General features: G+C 41.3%; 1 protein-coding gene across 1 annotated transcript in view; it reads right to left on the reverse strand.

The window, feature by feature from the left end:
- TNFAIP6 (TNF alpha induced protein 6) overlaps positions 1-11655 on the reverse strand; it is a 56940-nt gene extending 45285 nt beyond the window's left edge. The window contains exon 1 of the mRNA XM_033944947.1: positions 11208-11655. Coding sequence (XP_033800838.1) covers positions 11208-11301 — 94 coding nt within the window. The 5' untranslated portion in view covers positions 11302-11655. The remainder of the gene's footprint in view (positions 1-11207) is intronic.
- Between the last annotated feature and the right edge of the window lie 9336 nt (positions 11656-20991).

Here is a 20991-nt window from a genome sequence, read left to right on the forward strand (position 1 = left end):
GGTGCATAAAAACAGTGCTTCACCCAATTCCCATATCATTTCATCGATTCTGCCCCAGATAGGTGTGTCTCCTGCAAGAAACAGACATCTGCATTCTGCTGTTTGAGAAATAACAATGCTTTTTTCCTTTTAACCGGATGGTTGAGGCCATTAACATTCAGTGAAAATATTTTAAAAGCCATTATATACTTTAGATACTATATCCATAAAAAACCATCCCAATAAAATTCTATATTGTTTTTCCTTAGACCAATAATCTAATTTACCCTCCACCCCAACCTTCCCCATCCAACCCAAATATCTACCCCCTCCCTCCCCTCCCCCATCATGAATGCAAACTTCGAAACGCACATACTGGCTGAGTAAAAGAAAAACTCCCCGCAGGCAATATCACAACCCATTCTATCAACTTATCTTTAACTTCTTATTATCAATAGAAAGACACTTTAAATTCTTTCATATCTTTTCTCACTCCTATTCTCTTATTTATTTATTTTTTTCCCCTTTTTTCCCCCCTCTTTTTCTTTTCTTTTCCTTTCTTCTTTCTTTCCTTTTCCTATTCACCAAGACAACATATAAGAATAAATCCTCCATATTATATAATTATTCCTCCAAATCCTTCCCATTGTTCTATAAAATAAACCCAAAGAAACCTTAGAAATGTAACCCAAAGGAATCCTTACATCCTTCCCCCCTTTTTTTTTTTCTCCCCGTCTCCACTTTCTCCCAATTTTTCCTTCTTAAATCCAATATACCTGTAAACTTTTTTCCCCCATCCCTTTTTCAACCTTAAGTCATTAATACCCTTCTAATAGGAATACAGTTTCATTTCTAATATATAAAGAACATCCCTAAATTATCACTCAGTCATTTTCTCTTATGATGACACAACAAAAGCTATAAACTTGCAATTTCTGTGAAGCTCAGCATTCTAATCCATTCCATTCCAAACATTCTTTCAAAAATTATCTTTATCAGTCAACATCCAGTAGATCTTACAATATTTTCCTCAATCCAAATACAGATAGAATCAGATGCAGGCAAAAAGTGTCTGTAGTGCAGAGAGACCATCGTGATGTGGAGAAACAGCTCAATTTTCAGTTCTTCTTGGAGTTAAGCCAGCTTGCCAGAGATTGAAAAGTTTTTTGCACAATATCCTTACAACACGACTGATCCGCTCTAAAAAGAACCTCATACTGCGCTGTAATTTTATTATGTTCACCAGAAAAAGGCCGTATCATACAAGCACTTCTTCCATATAATTATATCATATATAATCCACATCATCTTTTTCTCCAAATCAGGCAAACTCCATCCAAAATAGTTCTCTCCCATCTTGTTGTACAGCATCCAGGATTTTCATTTATTCCAATCTACCCATCTTGTAACACTTTCCATTTGCATATATAGATGAACCATCCATCTGGCACTGTTTTTCATGAAGGAACGTCTCTGATTTTAATATATAGTATCATTCTCCATTTTGGCAATCCATATTATTACAGTTGAGCACTCTATAACATTATCTCTGAGTCACATAAATTAAATTCAGAGGATTTGACACTATAAATGAAGTTTGTCTATTTTCATTTTTGTATTTACAAATCCCCAACGAATATGAAAGTCTGCAATCAAACAGTGTTAGAATCTTCATCCTTTTGAATTGCCACGAGACCAGTTCAGAATGCTGCCAAGCCCCACAGTTGAATTTCCTTAAAGTCAATGGAAAATAATAGTTTCCAAAACAAAAACAATTCCCCACTATGAATAAACTCAAACAAACATATCAAATGCTTCAAACCAATAAAATTATAATAAACATCTTATTGATTATTTCATTTTCAAATTTAGGTGTTCATCGGGATTTCACACTTATCTATATATTCTTTTAACTTTCCTGCCTCTTCAAAACTTAAAGTTTTATTATTGTGAGTCACATGCATTATAGCCGGGTATACTAATCCAAACCTGGCACCCATTGCTCTCAATTATGGGCGTAAGTCTAATAGCTGCTTTCTTTTATATGCGGTCTCCTTGGCAAAATCCGGGACTATGAAAATCTTTGCATTCTGACATTTCATATCTTTATGTTCCTTCGCTAATTTTAAGATCTCCGTTACTTGTTGGTATCCAAGTATTTTACATATTAAAGGTCGCGGTCCCTTTTGACTGCTCAGTCTCTTTGCTGGAATTCTGTGCGCCCTTTCTATCTCCAACGGAAACTTGCTTTTAAACGGTAGAACTTTAGGCAGGAAATTAATTAAAAAACCAATAGGGTCATTCTTCTCTATCCCTTCTGGCAAGCCAATCACCCTCAAATTGTTCCTCCTCTCACGATTCGATAAGTCCACTGGATCCCTTTTTAATTATTCAATTTCTTTATGATCTTTTTTATACTGTATTATTTCTTCCTCAGACTTTTCCATCCGCTTTTCTATACAATCCATTTTCAAATCCACTGCATTTAATCTCTTAGTTAAACACACTACCTCCCCCTTCACCTCCTTTATATCTTTTGAATTTTCTAAGACGATATATTTTATATTTTGTAATTCTCTCATCAGATCCTTATTATCAATCTCTTCCGCTGGCAACGGCACCATCAGTGGAGAAGTCGAGTCAATTTTTGACCTTTTAACAGAGCCCGAGCCGGCTCCAGCCGCGGAAGATTTACTCTGTCTCCCCAACGCCATTCTTACACTACTTATCCCTCACTAATATCGTCTTTCTTTTAAACTTTTACCCCTCTTATTTTTAATCAAACTGCCTGACTTCACGGAGTGGTTCCCTCACACAGCTAACTTCGTTCGCCTCGCAGCCACACCCCCCCCAGTATGGAGAAAATTGAGAATAGTACAGAATACGACTGTCCAACTGATATTTGGGTTGAAGAAAAATGTCCACATTTGTCCTTACTATCGATTGCTGCTCTGGCTGCCGGTGGAGGCACGAGTACTATTAAAGTTCTCTTGTATCTGTTTTAAGTTGATTTGGGGATTGGCCCCAATTTATCTTTTATCTCATTTCGTGTTGTACAGCTCAACAAGAAAAACTAGGAGTTGTATATCTGGATTTTCAGAAGGCGTTTGACAAGGTTCCACATGAACGACTACTTCGGAAATTTACGAGCCATGGAATCGAGGGTGAAATACTCACATGGATTAAAAACTGGCTGGAGCATAGGAAACAGAGAGTGGGGGTAAATGGACAATACTTGGACTGGAAGAGCATCACCAGTGGGGTGCCGCAGGGCTCGGTGCTTGGACCCGTGCTCTTTAACATCTTTATAAACAATCTGGACATAGGTACAACGAGCGAGGTGATTAAATTTACGGACGATACGAAGTTATTCAGAGTAGTGAAGATGCAGGGGGGATTGCGAAGATCTGCAACGTGACATAATCAGGCTTGAGGAATGGGCATCGACATGGCAGATGAGGTTCAACGTGGATAAGTGTAAAGTGATGCATGTCTGTAACAAAAATCTCATGCATGAATACAGGATGTCCGGGGCGGTACTTGGAAAGACCTCCCAGGAAAGGGACTTGGGAGTTCTGATTGACAAGTCAATGAAGCCATCCGCGCAATGTGTGGCAGCTGCAAAAAGGGCAAACAGAATGCTAGGAATGATCAAGAAGGGGATCACGAACAGATCAGAGAAGGTTATCATGCCGCTGTACAGGGCCATGGTGCACCCTCACCTGGAGTACTGCATCCAGCACTGGTCGCTGTACATGAAAAAAGACATAGTACTACTCGAAAGAGTCCAGAGAAGAGCGACAAATATGGTTAAAGGGTTGGAGGAGCTGCCGTACAGCAAAAGATTAGCGAAACTGGGCCTCTTCTCCCTCGAACAGAGGAGATTGAGAGGGGACATGATCGAAACATTCAAGGTACTGAAGGGGATAGACTTAGTAGATAAGGACAGGTTGTTCACCCTCTCCAAGGTAGGGAAAATGAGAGAGCACCCTCTAAAGTTGAAAGGGGATAGATTCCGTACGAACGTAAGGAAGTTCTTCTTCATTCAGAGAGAGATAGAAAGCTGGAACGCTCTTCCGGAGGCTGTTATAGGGGAAAACACCCTCCAGGGATTCAAGACAAAGTTAGACAAGTTCCTGCTGAACAAGAACATGCACTGGTAGGGCTAGTCTCAGTTAGGGTGCTGGTTTTTGACCAGAGGGCCGCCACATGAGCGACTGCTAGGTATGATGGACCACTGGTCTGACCCAGCAGCGGCAATTCTTATGTTCTTATGTTCTAGTTTCAATTTATTTGCTTATCCAAAAATTATTGGCTGCAGATACAAGACTTTTTTTGGATAAGACTCTTGCATTCCAAGCAGGTAAACAACAGGCCTGGGGAATTGCATTGGTGGAGCTATGCTGTCTCATGGTGCATTTCAAAAAGTAATTAAGTCAGCGCTGTTTGACAAATTTATTTCCTAAATGTGGGTATTATTGTTAGCAAAATTTTACACTGAGTATATTTAAGAAACTTGTTGCATTTTTAACTATTTGTATTTCACTGATTGTCGTTTGGTTATGGTGGTATAGAAGAATAAAGTTATGTTATATTCTCTTCTCTTATTGGCTGTCTGTACTGCTCCAAAACAGCACACTGCAGCATTGAAAACTCAAGCCTACTTTTTTGAAGATCCTTTCAACACTTAACTCCCACTCACCATCAGTTACCTTTACCCATCATATTATTCCTTTTGCTAGAAACACCCCAACCCTGACATGTCCTTTCCGTGTGTCCAAATTAGATTGTAAGCTCTTCTGAGCGGGGACTGTCTATTGAATGTTAAAGCGCTATAGAAATGATAAATAGTAGTACTCTCATAAAATGTCAAACTACTTCACATTCTGCCACAACAGAAGAAAGCATAGGAAAAAGAGGCTCAGGAAACAGCCTCTTACACTTAGAGATATCAAAAAGAAGAAATAACTGTGAATACGAAAAGCAATACATCACATACTATGAGCCTGAAATAAATTATTAGCAGGCACCTCTACAGGAGGTTTCCTAATTCCCACAAAGATCTGGAACTCATTTGGGTAAAGAACAAAAGCTTTATCCCAAATTAACAAAACGTGTGCAAGAAAACTTAATTAAAAAATATACTCCCAGAGCCACTATTTGAGGACATCTCTCTTGTGTGGCTTTGTATAATAATAACAAAAATAATAATACATTTTTGATAATAAAAAAAAGACACCCCCCCGCCCCACCACACTAACCTCTCCTTTTACAAAGCTGCGCTAGCAGCTGCCGTATGGCAATGCCACCAAAGCCCATTAATTCCCAATGGGCTTTGGTGCAATCACCATAGGCCACCGCGGTAATCGGCTTTGCAAAAGAGGGCCTAAATTTAAAGAAAAGTTTCATAATCTAGTTCCTGTTGAATTCCAGGGCAAAAGTGTTAATCATAAGAACATAAGTATTGATGCTGCTGGGTCAGACCAGTGGTCCATCGTGCTCAGCAGTCCGCTCACGCGGCGGTCCTTAGGTCAAAGACCAGTGCCCTAATTGAGTCTAGCCTTACCTGCATATGTACCGGTTCAGGAAGAACTTGTCTAACTTTGTCTTGAATCCTTGGAGGGTGTTTTCCCCTATAACAGCCTCCGGAAGAGTGTTCCAGTTTTCTACCACTCTCTGGGTGAAGAAGAACTTCCTTACATTTGTATGGAATCTATCCCCTTGTAACTTTAGAGAGTGTCCTCTCGTTCTCTCTACCTTGGAGAGGGTGAACAACCTGTCTTTATCTACTAAGTCTATTCCTTTCATTATCTTGAATGTTTCAATCATGTCCCTTCTCAGTCTCCTCTTGTCAAGTGAGAAAAGACCCAGTTTCTCTAATCTCTCACTGTACGGCAGCTCCTCCAACCCCTTAACCATTTTAGTCGCTCTTCTCTGGACGAAGATAGAACGTTCCTTTCAAGGGAATGGGAGGGGGAGCTGATGAGTACGTCCAGAAGTGGGGGAAGAGAGGCTCTGTCTGGTTGTGGAGGGAAGGAATGGATGCTGTTTCCAAGTTTATTTCATGTTTAATATACCGTTTATCATGGAATAGCTAAATGATTTACAATATGTATCGAGCAAAATATATACATTAAAATAAAATAAAACAATAACAATTCAAATTAAATATAGGGAGGGCATACTTGGACTGACAGGACTCACTAAACATGAGGAAAGGATAAGAGGGAGTAAAAAATACATCGAGATAAAATAAATATAAAAGGAAGATAGGGGGTAATGGAGAGTACGAGAGGGAGTGGGGTCGCTTCTAAGGAAGCATTGTGTTGTTCTTTTGCAGTTATGGCTGAAATTGAGCTGTGAATTTTGGTTGCAGATTTGGTTTTGGCTGAAACTGAAAAGTCTGGTTTGGATAATTATTAATCTTAACAGACAACGTGGAGAGACATTTTTGATAGGACGTCTGTCCATGTTCGGATGTTTTGGGAAAAACGTCTAGAAATCCAGCAGAGAAAATGTTAATTTTCAAAACTGCAAGGTGTCTATATACAGTATATATATATATATATATAACATAACTTATCTAGATGTTTTGGCCCTTAGTATATCTGTCTTTTTTGGCCATTCCGAAATATAAAGACGTCCACATGAAAAATGCAGAAAATCAAGCTTTCCCAACCTTCAGGCAGTCTACATTCTTAGCAAACTGTTCCGACAGCTGAGCATAGAAGTACTGTAGTGAATGCCACATAAAAATTCCCAGGTACAGATGTCCCTATAACTTGCTTATATTGTATGGTAAGCCCTCCAAAACCTAGCCAAAACTTACCGTACCCATCTGTACACCAAAATAATAGGTGCCCGCCCATGAACTCAGCCGCGTTACTGATGACATCATCAGTAACGTGGCAGAGTGAATTCACGGGCAGACAAGGCTGAAGCAGCCTGTTAAGAGTGCTGCCGGCCCAACGCTGCTTAGGGAGGTAAGTAGGGCTCGCGGCAGGGTTCCGAAGGGAGGGAGGGAAGAATGGGGATTCGGCTGTGTGGCGGGTGCTCGGGGGGGAGAGAGTGCTCTCTCAAGGGTCCTGCTGCACAAGGGATGGGAGGGAGGGAAGGGAAACTGCCGGCAAATCCTGGGACTAGGCTTATTTTGGGGGAAACACGGTAGTAAGACGTCCAAGTGCTGGTTTGTGCTGTCTTTTGGATGTCTATCTTTTTTGAAAATGAGCCCCTTAGGGCGTAAACAGAGGCAGAACATATAGACAGAAAACAAATAATAGTAGGAATTAGATGGAAAATAAGGATGACTAACAAGGAAAAATTGCATATAGTCCATTGTTTTAGAAATGGAAAGAAAATGTAACAATGAAGCATACAGTACTCATTTCAGTGGTATGTCACATTTCCTAGAACCCAATTTCCTAGCAGGGCCAGAAATCACACAACATGAAGTAACCATCTGTGGGGACTGACTGGATGGCAGCTCTTCCCATAGAAGGATGAATTGCTGGGTTGGAGCATACTTATGTCATCTCAGGAATCTATACATCATTTCAGTTATCTTGCATTGGTCAGCTTCAGTTTTTCTTAAGAGCTGTAACATTAAACTCATATGAAAAATAGTTTCTTTGTTCTCTTTGTATGGCAGCTCTCCCCAACCCGCAGACATTTTCTATGAATTCATTCACTGGGAAAGAAAGAGTTTGTATGTGGCCGGTCAGAAATCTGTTACGGAGAGCACACCAGAGAACATGAACTCATTTCAGGAACACATTTTGAATTTCTGAACAAGAACAGAATACAGTACGAAAATTTAAGGTGGCGTTTGTATTACAATAGCTTGCACTGTTCGCTGGCTTGCCTACAACGCATGGAAATTTTTTCATTATGACATGAATTTTGCTGTTCAGAAATAGTGAAACACGTTGAAAAGAAATACGACTTCAGAACAGGCTTCTTTATTAAGCAGTCATATTGATTTTCAGCATGAAAGAGTTTTACAGGGTGTACAGAAGACAAATTCCTCTTAAGGAAAAATGTTAACATCCAGAGAATAGAAGAAACATTTAAAGTATCATGTTTGAATCATAACCGCAGCGATCTGCTGGAAACAAAAAGAATTCCAGGAGGAAGGCATTTTCATTAAAAAAAAAAAAATGTTGCAGTAGAAAAAAAGTGAAAGTAATGACTGTGGTTTCCAAGTTTATGTGAAACGTTACACCAATGTCAAGAGTGAAACATTTGCAGGAATACCAGTAATTCTAAACCCTAATGAGCAGGCTGGTTCCTGTACACTAGATTTTGCCTCGTGTTTTTCTGAGTTGATATGCAAAGCAGAGCCTGACCATATTTAAATGTACTCTTGGTCTCTCTTGTTGACTCCTCAATAAACATATTTTCAAAAAAAAAATAAAAAATAAATGAGTAATATAAAAGGTCAAACGGAAAAAACTATATGATGGCCTCCTGGCCACTCAAGCAGCCAAACTAGACAACCAAATCGCCAATCTACTGATGGCATCCCTCGACTACAAGACTTTTAGAAAAGAAATAAAGACCATACTCTTCAAGAAAACTCTGAAAAAAGAAATAATACCGCAAGTCTCAAACTCCACCTCTCACTAAAGCCAACTACCCCAAACAAATAACCTTACCCATTTCTCATTCTTTGTAAAAATGACCAAGTTTTTTTTTTTTTGTAAGTTCTTGTTGTAATACATCTTGGATAATTCTTTTGTAATCCGCCTTGAACTGCAAGGTAATGGCGGAATAGAAATCCCTAATGTAATGTAATGTAATAAAACACAGTACCCTTTCACTCCTGGAGAGGGAAACTCATTTTAAAATGCAGCAAAGGCCTAGTTGCATACGCTTCCTATATTAGCTTATATTTCACCAAGAAGACTTTCCTTGCAGCTAAGCAGAAAGAATTTGTTGCATATTTTTGATGATGTATTGACTACCTCTTGTGTCTGGAGTTATGATACTTTAGCAAATTTAAACGAGACATGTTCAGCTAGAGTCTAGACAGATAACTGGAAGACTTGAAAACTGGACCTGATAGTCAAACAATGGAGTTCAAGCCTGCAGGAGAGGTTCCTGTTCACTTAAATCATGCTGAGCAGGTTGAGAGGGGGGCTATTCAGCAGCCCAATCCCACTGAATATCCACTCTGATAAATATGGCACCCCCTAAACCAGGGATACTCAAATGGGTTCCACAGGCCAGTCTAATGAATATGCAAGAGAGATTTTGCATACTTGTCACCTCCGTTATATGCAGATCTTTCTCATGCATATTCATTCAGAATTTCCTGAAAACCTGACTAACCTGTGGACCTCATGGACAGGTTTGAGGACCCCTGCCCTAGACAGTGCCAGAGTGCTCTGGGGAAGGAGTCTGGGCAGAGCCCGAAGTTATGCAGGTACCAGCAATATTCAGTGCCAGTGCCCGCTTAGTTAACTCAGCAAGTAGGGCTGTTTAAAAAGCATTCCTATCTTTGCCTGGTATTTAGGTATGGCTCTGAATATCAGCTGTCTGAGTACTGCCAAAGATCTAGATCAGTGGTTCCCAAACCTGTCCTGGAGGACCCCCAGGCCAGTCGGGTTTTCAAGATAGCCCTAATGAATATGCATGACAGAGATTTGCATATAATGGAGATGCCAGGAATGCAGATCTGCTCCATGCATATTCATTAGGGCTATCTTGAAAACCCGACTGGCCTGGGGGTCCTTCAGGACAGGTTTGGGAACCACTGCTCTAGATAGTCAGTGTTGCTGCCTGTATAGCCCAGCACTGAATATCCAGGTCTATTTTTGTGGTGGCCAGCATTAAATTTAAAAAGGTGGCTAAATATTAACCCAATGATTATTATTAGAGCGAACCAGAGAGACCAGGATTCAAATCCCACTGACACTCCTTGTGATCTTGGGCAAGACACTTAACCCTCCAATTAAACTTTAGTAAAAGGGCCCCTTTGTTAGCATGTGCTAAGAGAATTAGCATGCACTAAATACTAAGAAGTCCATTTTACACCTATGACAATCTTTGGTGGCACCCATTTTTAGCACAATTTATAGAATCCATCCCATAGAGAACACTAATTCTGTTAGCGTGTGCCAAGCTTTAGTAAAAGGCTCCTTAGACTGTAAGCCAGTGCCTCTCAAACTTTTTTAGCTCTGGCACACTAAACGCAGCAAATGTTTTTCGCAGGACATTATAATTGAGATTATAAAATTGCAAAATCAACATAAAATTAAATTTGAGAGTAGATAGAATAGAATTGCTAATCAATGTGATGGGTGTGCTTGTTTTTGAGTGTAAGATAACTCGAAACGTGGCTTGCTAGTCAACAAGCAAACACGCATTTCATCGTTCACGATCTGCAGTCATTCTTTTTTTTATATATTTAATTTGTCAGAGCTGACAATCCCAGTTTGCAAAGATCAGAAGTTCCAAACAGTAACAAAGGGCTCCTTTTACAAAGGTGGGCTAGTGTTTTTAGCGCCCGCACTGGATTAGTGCACGCTAGCCCAAAAATTACCGCCTGCTTAAAAGGAAGCGGTAGCGGCTAGTGCGCACGGCAATCTAGCATGCGCTATTCCGCGCGTTAAGGCCCTAACGCACCTTTGTAAAAGGAGCCCAAAGCCTTGATTGCTTTGTTGCTCAAATTAGGATTACAACTGCATTAAAAAAAACCCTAAAATTACTGGCTGTTAGTTTTCAAGGACCAATCACGTCAAAGAATGATGCTTGTCTGGGCGGTTGTATCCTTATACACAAAGACGCTCATAACATTGACAGACTCTTGTATACACAACATACATGTAATCTATTCTAGGGAATTTTTTTTTAAAATAAAGTAAAATTCTGGAATATCTTATGGCACACCCGGAATCTCTTCGGGGAACAACATTGTGCCATGGCACACAGTTTGAGAGACACTGTTGTAAGCCCTTTGGGGACAGGAAAATATCTGGTGTACCTGAATGTAACTCACCTTAACACACCACTGGAAGATGTAAGCTAAATACTAAGCAAATAAATAAATATATCTTTCCAAATAACTGCTTTGTCTTCAAGAATAGTCACTTATTTTATTCTAGGTATTTATTTGGATTTGTATAGCATTTTCAAACCTACACTCAATAAATGTTATTTCACACAAAACTTTTAATACAAAACAATCGATAAGGCATACACAACATCCAAAAATGAATATTCCTCACCTAACCAGATGGAGTTGTGTAGTATTCCATTCTTGTATCCCCAGCCGGCAATCTTGTCCCACTGAACAGCAAAGAGGAAAACGAGCAGTATCATTTTGCAGCGTGAGGAATAAAGGCAAAGCTCTCTGCAGTGTATAACTTTGTCAGCAGCTGCCTAAGTACTGCTGCAAACATCTGGTGGCCAGTTATTTAAAGGACTTTTTTTTTTTTTTCTTTAGGTTGAGATTAGCAAGCATGCTCTAATGACACATTTGGCAGTTTGCAATTACTGTGACGTAGGAATACTTCACTTGCCAACCTCCTGGACTTTATGCCTGCGATGTTTTGTGCTCAGTTCGGATCTCACTCTTTGATTTACTTGGCAACATGGCTCTGCTGTCTTTACAGTTGATGATGTCATATGCTCTTTGAGAATAACTAAGAAATATATAGCCATTAATACTGCACAATTATAATCTAAACACAGCCACCAGCAGTGTTTTCCAAAGCTGCACTGTCTGAGGCCATTCTTCCTGCCTGTTTCTCAGAGAAAGGGAGGAAAAGTAGTGAGAGATATTGTTAAATATGGCTTTGCAAATTACACTCTAAAAACTATTAGTCAAATTAAACTAGCATCAAAATGTAAGGGATAAAAACCTATGTAGAAAATGTAAAAAATAACAGGTTTTGAAGAAAAACAGAACATTAAAGATGAAAAAATGGGCCAGTCCCTATTTTTAGCTAGATACTACCTGTAAAAGTTCTGAAAATACTCAGAAAAGTTCTATGCTTAATTGGGCCAATAGTAACAAAGGGCCCCAATATTCAAAGGATTTGTGCTACTAACTTTGAGGCTCTTTTACCAAACCCTCATGGCACGCTTAGCAAAAAAGGCCATCTTGCAGTATTTTGCCTATTTGCATGTGCTAACCTATGCATTACCAATTTTAAATATTTTGGGAGGGGTTGTGTCATAGGTGGCGAATGGGTATAGAAATGTTAACTAGACAGCGTATTATGATTAACTGCACATTAATGCAGGAGCACATAGGTCCTGATTCTATAAATGGCACCTAAATCGGTGCCCAGGGAAACGGTGCCTACTGCATGCCAATCAAACTTAGGTGCTGTTTAGAGAATCGCACCTATCAGTGCTTAAACCAACCCCATCTTTTACAAAGGTGCACTATGTTTTTTAGCGTGCGCTAAATATTAGTATGCGTTAAATGCTATTAAATGCGTGCTTGTTATCCTATGGACGCATTAGGGCGCACGTTGATTTAGCACAGGCTAAACGTGGACTAAAATGCTTAGTGTACCTTTGTAAAAGAGGGCCCAAATTACGCGCTGGTAGGTGTCTACAACTTAGGTGCTGGTATATTAGGCCAGGGTTTTCCTAGCTTAAAATACCAGCAGCTAACACTTTCCACACACAAACACTGCCTCTAACCACGCTTACTTTTCATGTCAGTGTCAGTAGTCACTGGTAGCTGCTTTGGTGTAGGCGCTAGTAGGCGCCATACAGATTTCTCATACAGAACTTAAATGATTTTTAGTTGTTCTTTAATGGCCTTTACAATTTATCATGCCATTTAAGCCAAGTTAAAAAAAATTTACACTGGCTTTTACAAAGCTGCGGTAGAGATTTCTATTGTGAGCGGTGAGGTAAATGCTCTGACACTCATAGAATTCCTATGAGCATCAGAGCATTTACTTCATCGGCCCTCAGGTGACTGAGTTCAAAGAAGCGTGGGATGAACACAGAGGATCTAGAATCAGAAAATAATATTAAATATTGAACTAAGGCCAGTACTGGGCAGACTTGCATGGTCTGTGTCTGTATATGGCCATTTGGGGAAGGATGGGCTGGAGAGGGCTTCAATAGCTGGGAGGGTTTAGATGGGCTGGAGTAGGTTTTAACGGAAATTTCGGCAGTAGGAACCCAAGCACAGTACCAGGTAGCGCTTTGGATTCTTGCCCAGAAATAGCTAAGAAGAAAAAATTTAAAAAAAATTAAATTGAATCAGGTTGGGCAGACTGGATGGACCATTCGGATCTTTATCTGCCGTCATCTACTATGTTACTATCTAAACCAAAAGGAAGGGGAAAATGCATAGCACAATATACTGTAAATCTAATAACACAACAACACATAACAGCAGGATATGAAAACAAATTAGGTTCATACTTCCTAATTTAATGTAAATTGCACAATTCCTTTGAAGTGATTAATTCTTGTTTAAAAATTAGTTTGACATCTGCTTGATACAGTAATCTATCACCACAAAAAAGCTACAGAGAATACAATATTAGATCATTCGTTCCAACAAGCTACTTTGCTAACACCCATTTCCTTCTCAAGCAATATCTCATAAACAGAAGATTTAGGGTCTGATTTGTCAAAGACTTTTCCCAAGAAAACAGAATGGGAACAAAGCCTTAGTGATCATCCCTTTAGCTGCAGAGCTGGAAGAAAATTCCAGATTTCTGGCTTCCAGATTTCTGGTCTGATTTCACAAGTAAGATCCTGTGTGGCTTTTTCCTTTCCTTCCAAGGAAATGTCTATTTGAAAACAATATTTATTTCACATTGGCCAGTTCATCTGAGTTGCAGTCAAATCATCATACTTTGGCACATACACACGTTTGCTTTTCTTTAATTTATATTGTTTTTCTTGTTAATTTCTCTTGTTGCAATCACTTATTTCCTCAGACTAATGGAATATTGAGGTACAATGCCAGAGGACCTGCAGAATGTCTGAACCATGAAACAAAGAGGTAGATGTTGTAAAAGGATTTAATTGGATATGCAACATCTATCTGATTAAATCTCGCTTTCTGGCTCTGCCACTGATGTTCTAGGGCAGTGTTCTTCAACCACCGATCCATGGACCAGTGCCGGTCCACAGAAATTTCCTGCCGGTCCACAGGGCCAGCACGTGCATCAGGCCTAAAACAGTGTTCTTCAACCGCTGGTCCATGGTGCGATCGATGCGATGTTATCTTCGAGCCAGCTCCCTCTTCCTAACTGATTCAGTGCACAAAGCCACGGGCACTGGCTCCTACGGGCATCCTGTGCCTGAACCAGAAGCCTTCTCTCTGACATTGCAACGTCAGAAGGAAGGCTTCCAGATGAGGCACGGGACGTTCAAGGTGCAATTAGTACTATTATGGGGGCAGGGTCTGGAGTGGAGATTGAGTAGAGATGGGCGGGGTCTGGCCCACGACTTAGCCCAATGTTCATCAACCGTCGGTCCACGGACCGAAGCCGGTCCACAGAATAATTCTTTTATTTCTGCCAGTCCACAGGTGTAAAAAGGTTGAAAAACACTGTTCTAGGGCAGTGTTTCTCAACTCGGTCCTGGAGTACCCCCTTGCCAGTCTGGTTTTCAAGATATCCACAATGAATATGCATGAAAGACATTTGCATAAAATGGAGGCAGTATATGCTAATCAAGTTTTTGCAAATTCAATGTGGATATCCTGAAACCCCCCTGTCTTTAAGGGAACATAAGAATAGCCTTAATGGGTCAGACCAAGCTCAATAGCCTGTTCTCATGGTGGCCAATCCATGTCCTTAGTACCTGGCCAAAACCCAAGGAGTAGCAACATTCCATGCTCTCAATCCAGGGCAAGCAGTTGCTTCCCCCCATGTCTTTCTCAATAACAAACTATGGATTTTCCTCTAGGAAATTGTATAAACCTTTCTTAAAACCAACTACGCTATCCGCTCTTACCACAACCTCTGGCAATACGTTCCAGAGCTTAACTATTCTCTGAGTAAAAAATATTTCCTCCTATTGGTTTTAAAAGTATTTCCCTGTAACTTCATCGAGTGCCCCCTAGTCTGTGTAATTTTTGACAGTGAAAAATTGATCCACTTGTACCCTTTCTACTCCACTCAGGATTTTGTAGACTTCAATCATATCTCTCCCTCAGTCGTCTCTTTTCCAAGCTGAAGCTCAAAAATGGACAAAAACTGGAATAAGCACAAACAACATCAACGCAGGTGCCATAAGGCGGTAAAAGGGGTCAAAAGAGACTACGAGGAAAAAATAGCCAAGGAGGCGAAAAACTTCAAGACGTTCTTGCGATATATTAAAGGGAAACGACCCGTGAAAAAAGTGGTGGGACCGTTGGATGACCAAGGAATAAAGGGAGCGCTAAAGGAGGACAAAGCAATTGCCAACAGACTGAACACATTTTTTGCGTCTGTATTTACCAAAGAGGATATACACACAGGGCAGGATTAACCAATAGGCCAAGTAGGCACGTGCCTAGGGCCCAAAATAATCAGGGAGGCCCGATGAAGGAGGGCATCAACATTGTTTTTTCCAAACGGAGATGGACCCCTCCAGCATCGATCGGCAATGCAGCCCCCCTCCCAATCGGCAACACAGGCCCCACCCTGATTGGTAACGCAGCCCCCCCCTCAACGGAAAGTAAGACAAGCAAAGTGGGTAAGAAAGGCAACGGGAACTGTAATTGTGCAAGTGGTGCTGCTTGCCAAAGCTTCCCTCTTGACACAGCTTCCTTTTTCTGCCTGGGCGCATGGTGGAGCGGGGCCGTACAGGGGGGCCCAGTGTACTTGTGTGCCTAGAATTAATCCTGCCCTGTATACACAGCATACCGGAACCCATCAGGCTATATGCTGGAAGTGAAAATGGGAAACTGACAGGGTTAACGGTCAGTTTAGAAGAGGTATGCAGGCAGATTGATAAGCTCAAGAGCGATAAATCCCCAGGACCAGACGGCATCCATCCGAGGGTCATCAAGGAACTGAAAGGGACCATAGCTGAACTGCTTCAACTAATAGCTAATCTGTCAATCAAAACGGGATAGATTCTGGAGGACTGGAAGATGGCGAAGCAATATAATATCAACTCAAACACAGACAGGCCTACAACAGGCAGTAATCCCACAATACAGCTTGTAATCATTTACACCCCCGAGGAGCAGCAGTTCACCAGTGGGCTTTACAATCCTCAGTACAAGCAACAGTGCCGCTGGTTATAGTCCAAAACAAACACTTTAAAGCAGGGCCGGGGTTAGGGGAGGGCTAACAAGGCAGCTGACCTGGCCCCACAGGACTAGGAGGCCGCGTGGTCGGGGCATCTCTTCCTTTTATTGGTCCATCTTCCTACCTTCCTTCGTGGTCACCTTTCAAAATCAATGTTTTTCTTTTCAGAAGGGCCCCAGAGCCGCAGCCGTTCTAATAAGTTGCAGGCGGCTGCCTGGGCTGAAGCTTTTCCTCTGATGTAGCTTAAACAGAGAGCTGCAGTACAGGTCAGTAAGATTTTTGTTCTCTTGGATTCCCCAAACTTCCATGTTATGTGCCATCATTTTCTGCATTTTTATATTTCTATAAGTATATTGGATGCAATAGTTTAATAAAGTCAATGCCAACAGTTCTAAACTACATTAAAAAGAAAGGCCCATATGCCATCCTGGAAAGACATTCCAGTATTAAATATACAATAAAGACTGCAGGTAAAAGCATACATAACATATATTACATGATCTGCTCAGTTTTCACAGTGCTTCACATAACAGTGGAAAAATGAAAGAAAATGAATCATTCTGTACAAATCTGTACATCTTTTTCCCAGCTTCATTTTGGTTAGATGGTGGGTTTGATAGTGGCTATGAGAACATGTGACAACATGTCTAGGTTTACTAGTTTCCAGACATTTACTTTTTAGTCATAGGTCCTTGCATCATTGGCAGACATTAAAACACATCCTGCAATATGTCATCTTTAGAGCACCTGCCCATCTGATTAATGTGTCATTTTATATATTTGTTTGCATAAATATATTGGATAGATTCATCTGGTAATTTCAATGGTTTCTTATATTTTATATTTATTATAGTAATAATTCATTAGACAGCATTGCCTAGAGACCTCCTTGTAACACATACCCAAACAGAGAATCAATAATGCACCTGGGAAGCCATAAAAAGCAACCCTTGGGGGGTGCATGACAAAAAACTAAATTGAACTACAGTATTTGATCAAACAACTAGTTTAGAACAAAATCTGGACTCAAAGGATCCTGCTAGTTCTGTTCTTATGGGTTACAGTCTTTCAGAGGCACAGAAATGCCACTGTGATGCCCTGCCCTTCTGTCAGTGTGAAGCATTGATGAAATCACAGTTCCTCTACAGGGCAGGTCTGGTGTCTCATAATGTAGTACAGACTGGAAGGCGGTTCCACTGTTACAGCACTGATGACAGTCATGTTTGCAAGTGGGATTTGAACCGACATCATGACTCCACCACCCTATCTGCTGGTAAAACCCAGAACATCCAACGGCTCAGATTTAGACAAAAAAAAAAAAGCAGCATTATATTATCTATTAAGTGTAAACAATGTTTAATTTAAAACTCAGTACACTCCCATTCATAGAAGCTTGTAAAATAAAAAAAAGAAACACATTTTTTTCTGTTCTGCTACCTATTCACCAGCATGTATCTGTTTTTGTTTTTCTGTCTGTCTATTTGCATGCATCAGTTTGTGCATGCCTGCTTCATTCCACCTCCTAAAGCAGAGGCACAAAGAGCTGGCAGGACAAATGATGTAGCAATGGGGGAAGAGGCCTTTGGGGCCTGGGTCCCACCACCCCCATTCTGCAGTACTTTGAATGGTTGATAGAGATGCCAAAGTCCTACTAGCTGAAGAGCTCAATGGCCCAAACCTCCCATGGTGTGGCTTGGGCATCCCAGCAGGCAAAGGTAAAAGTTTTAATTGAAGGAGGGAAGGGAGAGAAAGCAGGGAAGGGGAGGGGTGCCCCCCCCGGTCTACTCCAGAGACTCCCAAAATGGGATGCTGGCTATGACCCTGAGTCACATTGTCAAAAAAAGAGCTTCAGAAGCAATATAGAGCTGGTGAAGTCCCTAGGTCCTGCTGGCAAAGTGCAGAAATATGGAGACGAGCCAGTTGGAGTCCTTGGGTCTCACTGGCAAGACATAGACCTGCCAAGTGTCCCAATTCCAGCAGGAGACTCTCACTTTTGCTAGTCATCTATCACCGATAAGCCACGTTCTCCTGCTGAGTTGCCTCCCTGTGCCTGTCAGCAAGAAAGGCTATCATATAATATCATCTCCTGCTGCTAATACCAAGTGATGAGCAGGGTGGGGCAGGCTGAGGACAGATCCTGAATCTTCTGCTAAGTGGGTCAGTCATCTTGGCAGCTCTGAAGAAAATGTCTGTAGAAGCTATAGAGAACTGGTGGAAGCCTCTAGGTCCTGCAGCAGGGAGAGTAAAACTGTGAAGAAGAGCTGGCAGTGGCGTAGTGGGAGGGTGGATTGCTCTGGATGCCATCTTAGTGGAGGGCGTCTGCACATCTTCTTCTATCGCCCTCCCCACCCTGTACCTCTTTGAATGTTCACCTGCACGAACAGCATCTTCTACCTGTTGCTTGTTCCAGCCTCAGCCCTCTTCTGATTTCACTTCCTGGTCACTGGACTTAGTTCTTAGTGGAGCACATGAATTGGTACAGAAAGTAATGGTGCTGGGGCTGCTTGATAAAAATGATCATAACCTGATTAGATTTGATATAATCTCTGGAATAAGTTAACACAGGAAATCCAATATAACATATAACACTTGAGAATTATATATACCATATTTTTCGGTCTATAAGACGCACCTGACCATAAGAGGAAAATCCAAGAAAAAGAAATTTGGTTCAGAATTTTCTTGGTTTTTCCTCCTCTACGCGTAGGTCTGTCTGGTGGTAGGCAGCCCGCAGCTCCCTGCCCTTTTTTAAAATGCTGGTGGTCTAGCGCGGTCTCACCAGAAGCTTTCCGTGCTCCTGCTGGACAGCTGCCTTTCTTGCTTCTGCATATAATTTTTTAAACACCTCCCCCACCCCTTTTTTTTAAATGCCGGTGGACCAGCGCAATCTCACCAGGAGCTTTCCGTGCTCCTTCTAGACAGCTGCCTCCTTTCTTTCTTGCAGAGCAGGCGCATAAGGAAAGGAGCACGAGCATTTTGCTTCTTGCCTGGTCCCGTGCTGCTCCGTGAATGGCTGCTGTCAGTTCTCGCGATTTGGTAGATACAGTATATATACTGTAGATATACTGTACATATACGGTAGATATATTGTATATATATAATATATTTGTTTATTTGAGGAATGCACTACCTACTTATAACTTAGCTCTGTGTAACATTCAAGAACATATACTTGGAACATTAAGGGAGAATGAAAACATGCAGAGGGTAGCTGGAAGAGATGGTGTCCTTGCTGGAAAATAAGTTCTTCAGTTGTAGACTAGCTGGGAGCACATGGAGTCTTGGATGTAGAGAAGAATTCCAGCAAGGTGTGTTGTAATTGTCCAGTGTTGATTCAAAGAAAGAGAGCTTAGGTGAATCTCCCATTTTTATGGACCAAAGGAGCTTGAAGTCAGATCCAGACACAAGACAGAAGTAGGGTTCAATCACAAGTCAGGAATGCAGTTCAAACTTGTTTTCTGTTCCGGCTGGATGATGTCATCTGATTTATCTGACTATTTGATTACTAGCAGACCAGAGTCTTGATTGAATTTTAATAGGATTATTGTCTGGAAATGTCCAATGGCTTTTGTCTTATCCCATCTTCTGATTGCTAAGGGCTAGATTCACTAAACCTACCGATCCTGTAATGATTGCATAACCAGTTTTACTGGTTTTACTGTTTTTCCCTGACCCGATTCACTAAACTGCTGCCCGATCAATCTCCTACCCAATCCGATCCTCCCATGCAAATTAGTAAAACCCCATGCAAAATAGCCAAGTGATTGATTCACTAACACTTGCTTGGCTATTTTGAATCTGGTTTTTCTTATCATAAAACCCGACTGCTACAGACCTGTCGGTAACTGTATTACCAACCGGTCTGCCAATTTTTTTGACAGGTCTAGCAAAAAAAAAAATAGAAATTTCTACCTTTGTTATTTTTGCTTTCCTCATCTTCTTGTCACCTAGCAAACAAAAGCATAGCATGTGGTAGCAGGCTATGCTTTAGTCTGACAAGTCTATCTATTGTTCAGACTAAAGCATAGCCTGCTACCACATGATATATACATAGCTATCCACCACAAGTATAGCCGCCTACTACAAGTATAGCATCCACTGCATGATAAGTCTATTTATTGCTCAAATCTATACATCTAGCAAACACCAGACACATACAGCTAACTGACTAGCAGGCAGGCCTGAGCAAACACCCGGCAAATGAGAAATTCAGGTATGGCAGGGAGAACTAGAAGCAACAAGAATGCAATCAAAACTGGCGTTCCAGTCACCAAAGAGATCCAGAAGATGGCCACAGTATCCATGTAGACAGAGGACGACCCAGAACGGATGACAGAGGTCTCTGTGTAGACCGAAGTTATACCGCAGCTGAAGACTTCAGTCTCAGTGCAGACAGAAGAGGTCGACCAGCAACAACCTGACAGAAACATCCTGCAGGAGCTGATGTGCCTGAGGGAAGAAGTGGAGCGCCTGAAAAGCATCCGGGAAGATGAGGCCTTCATCGATGGAGTCCTCCAGGAGCTGTCCCAAGTCTCAGAGCAGGCGCAAGGAGACAAGACCATCTTCGAGATGCCCAGACTGACCAGACCTGCAGACTTGGAAGAAACGGTTGGGGTGCAAGAAGAGGCTAGAGATACTGACACCTGGCAGCTGGTTACCTCTACAAGCAAACACAGAAGGCCTTCCTCTTATTCACGCAATCAGAACAGCTTTACATCAACCCCACGGATCACCTTGAAGAACAGATTCCAGCTTCTACAGGATGGACCTGCCAACGACTTCCAGG

Source organism: Geotrypetes seraphini, chromosome 5, assembly GCF_902459505.1.
Source record: "Geotrypetes seraphini chromosome 5, aGeoSer1.1, whole genome shotgun sequence".
Lineage (NCBI taxonomy): Eukaryota > Metazoa > Chordata > Amphibia > Gymnophiona > Dermophiidae > Geotrypetes > Geotrypetes seraphini.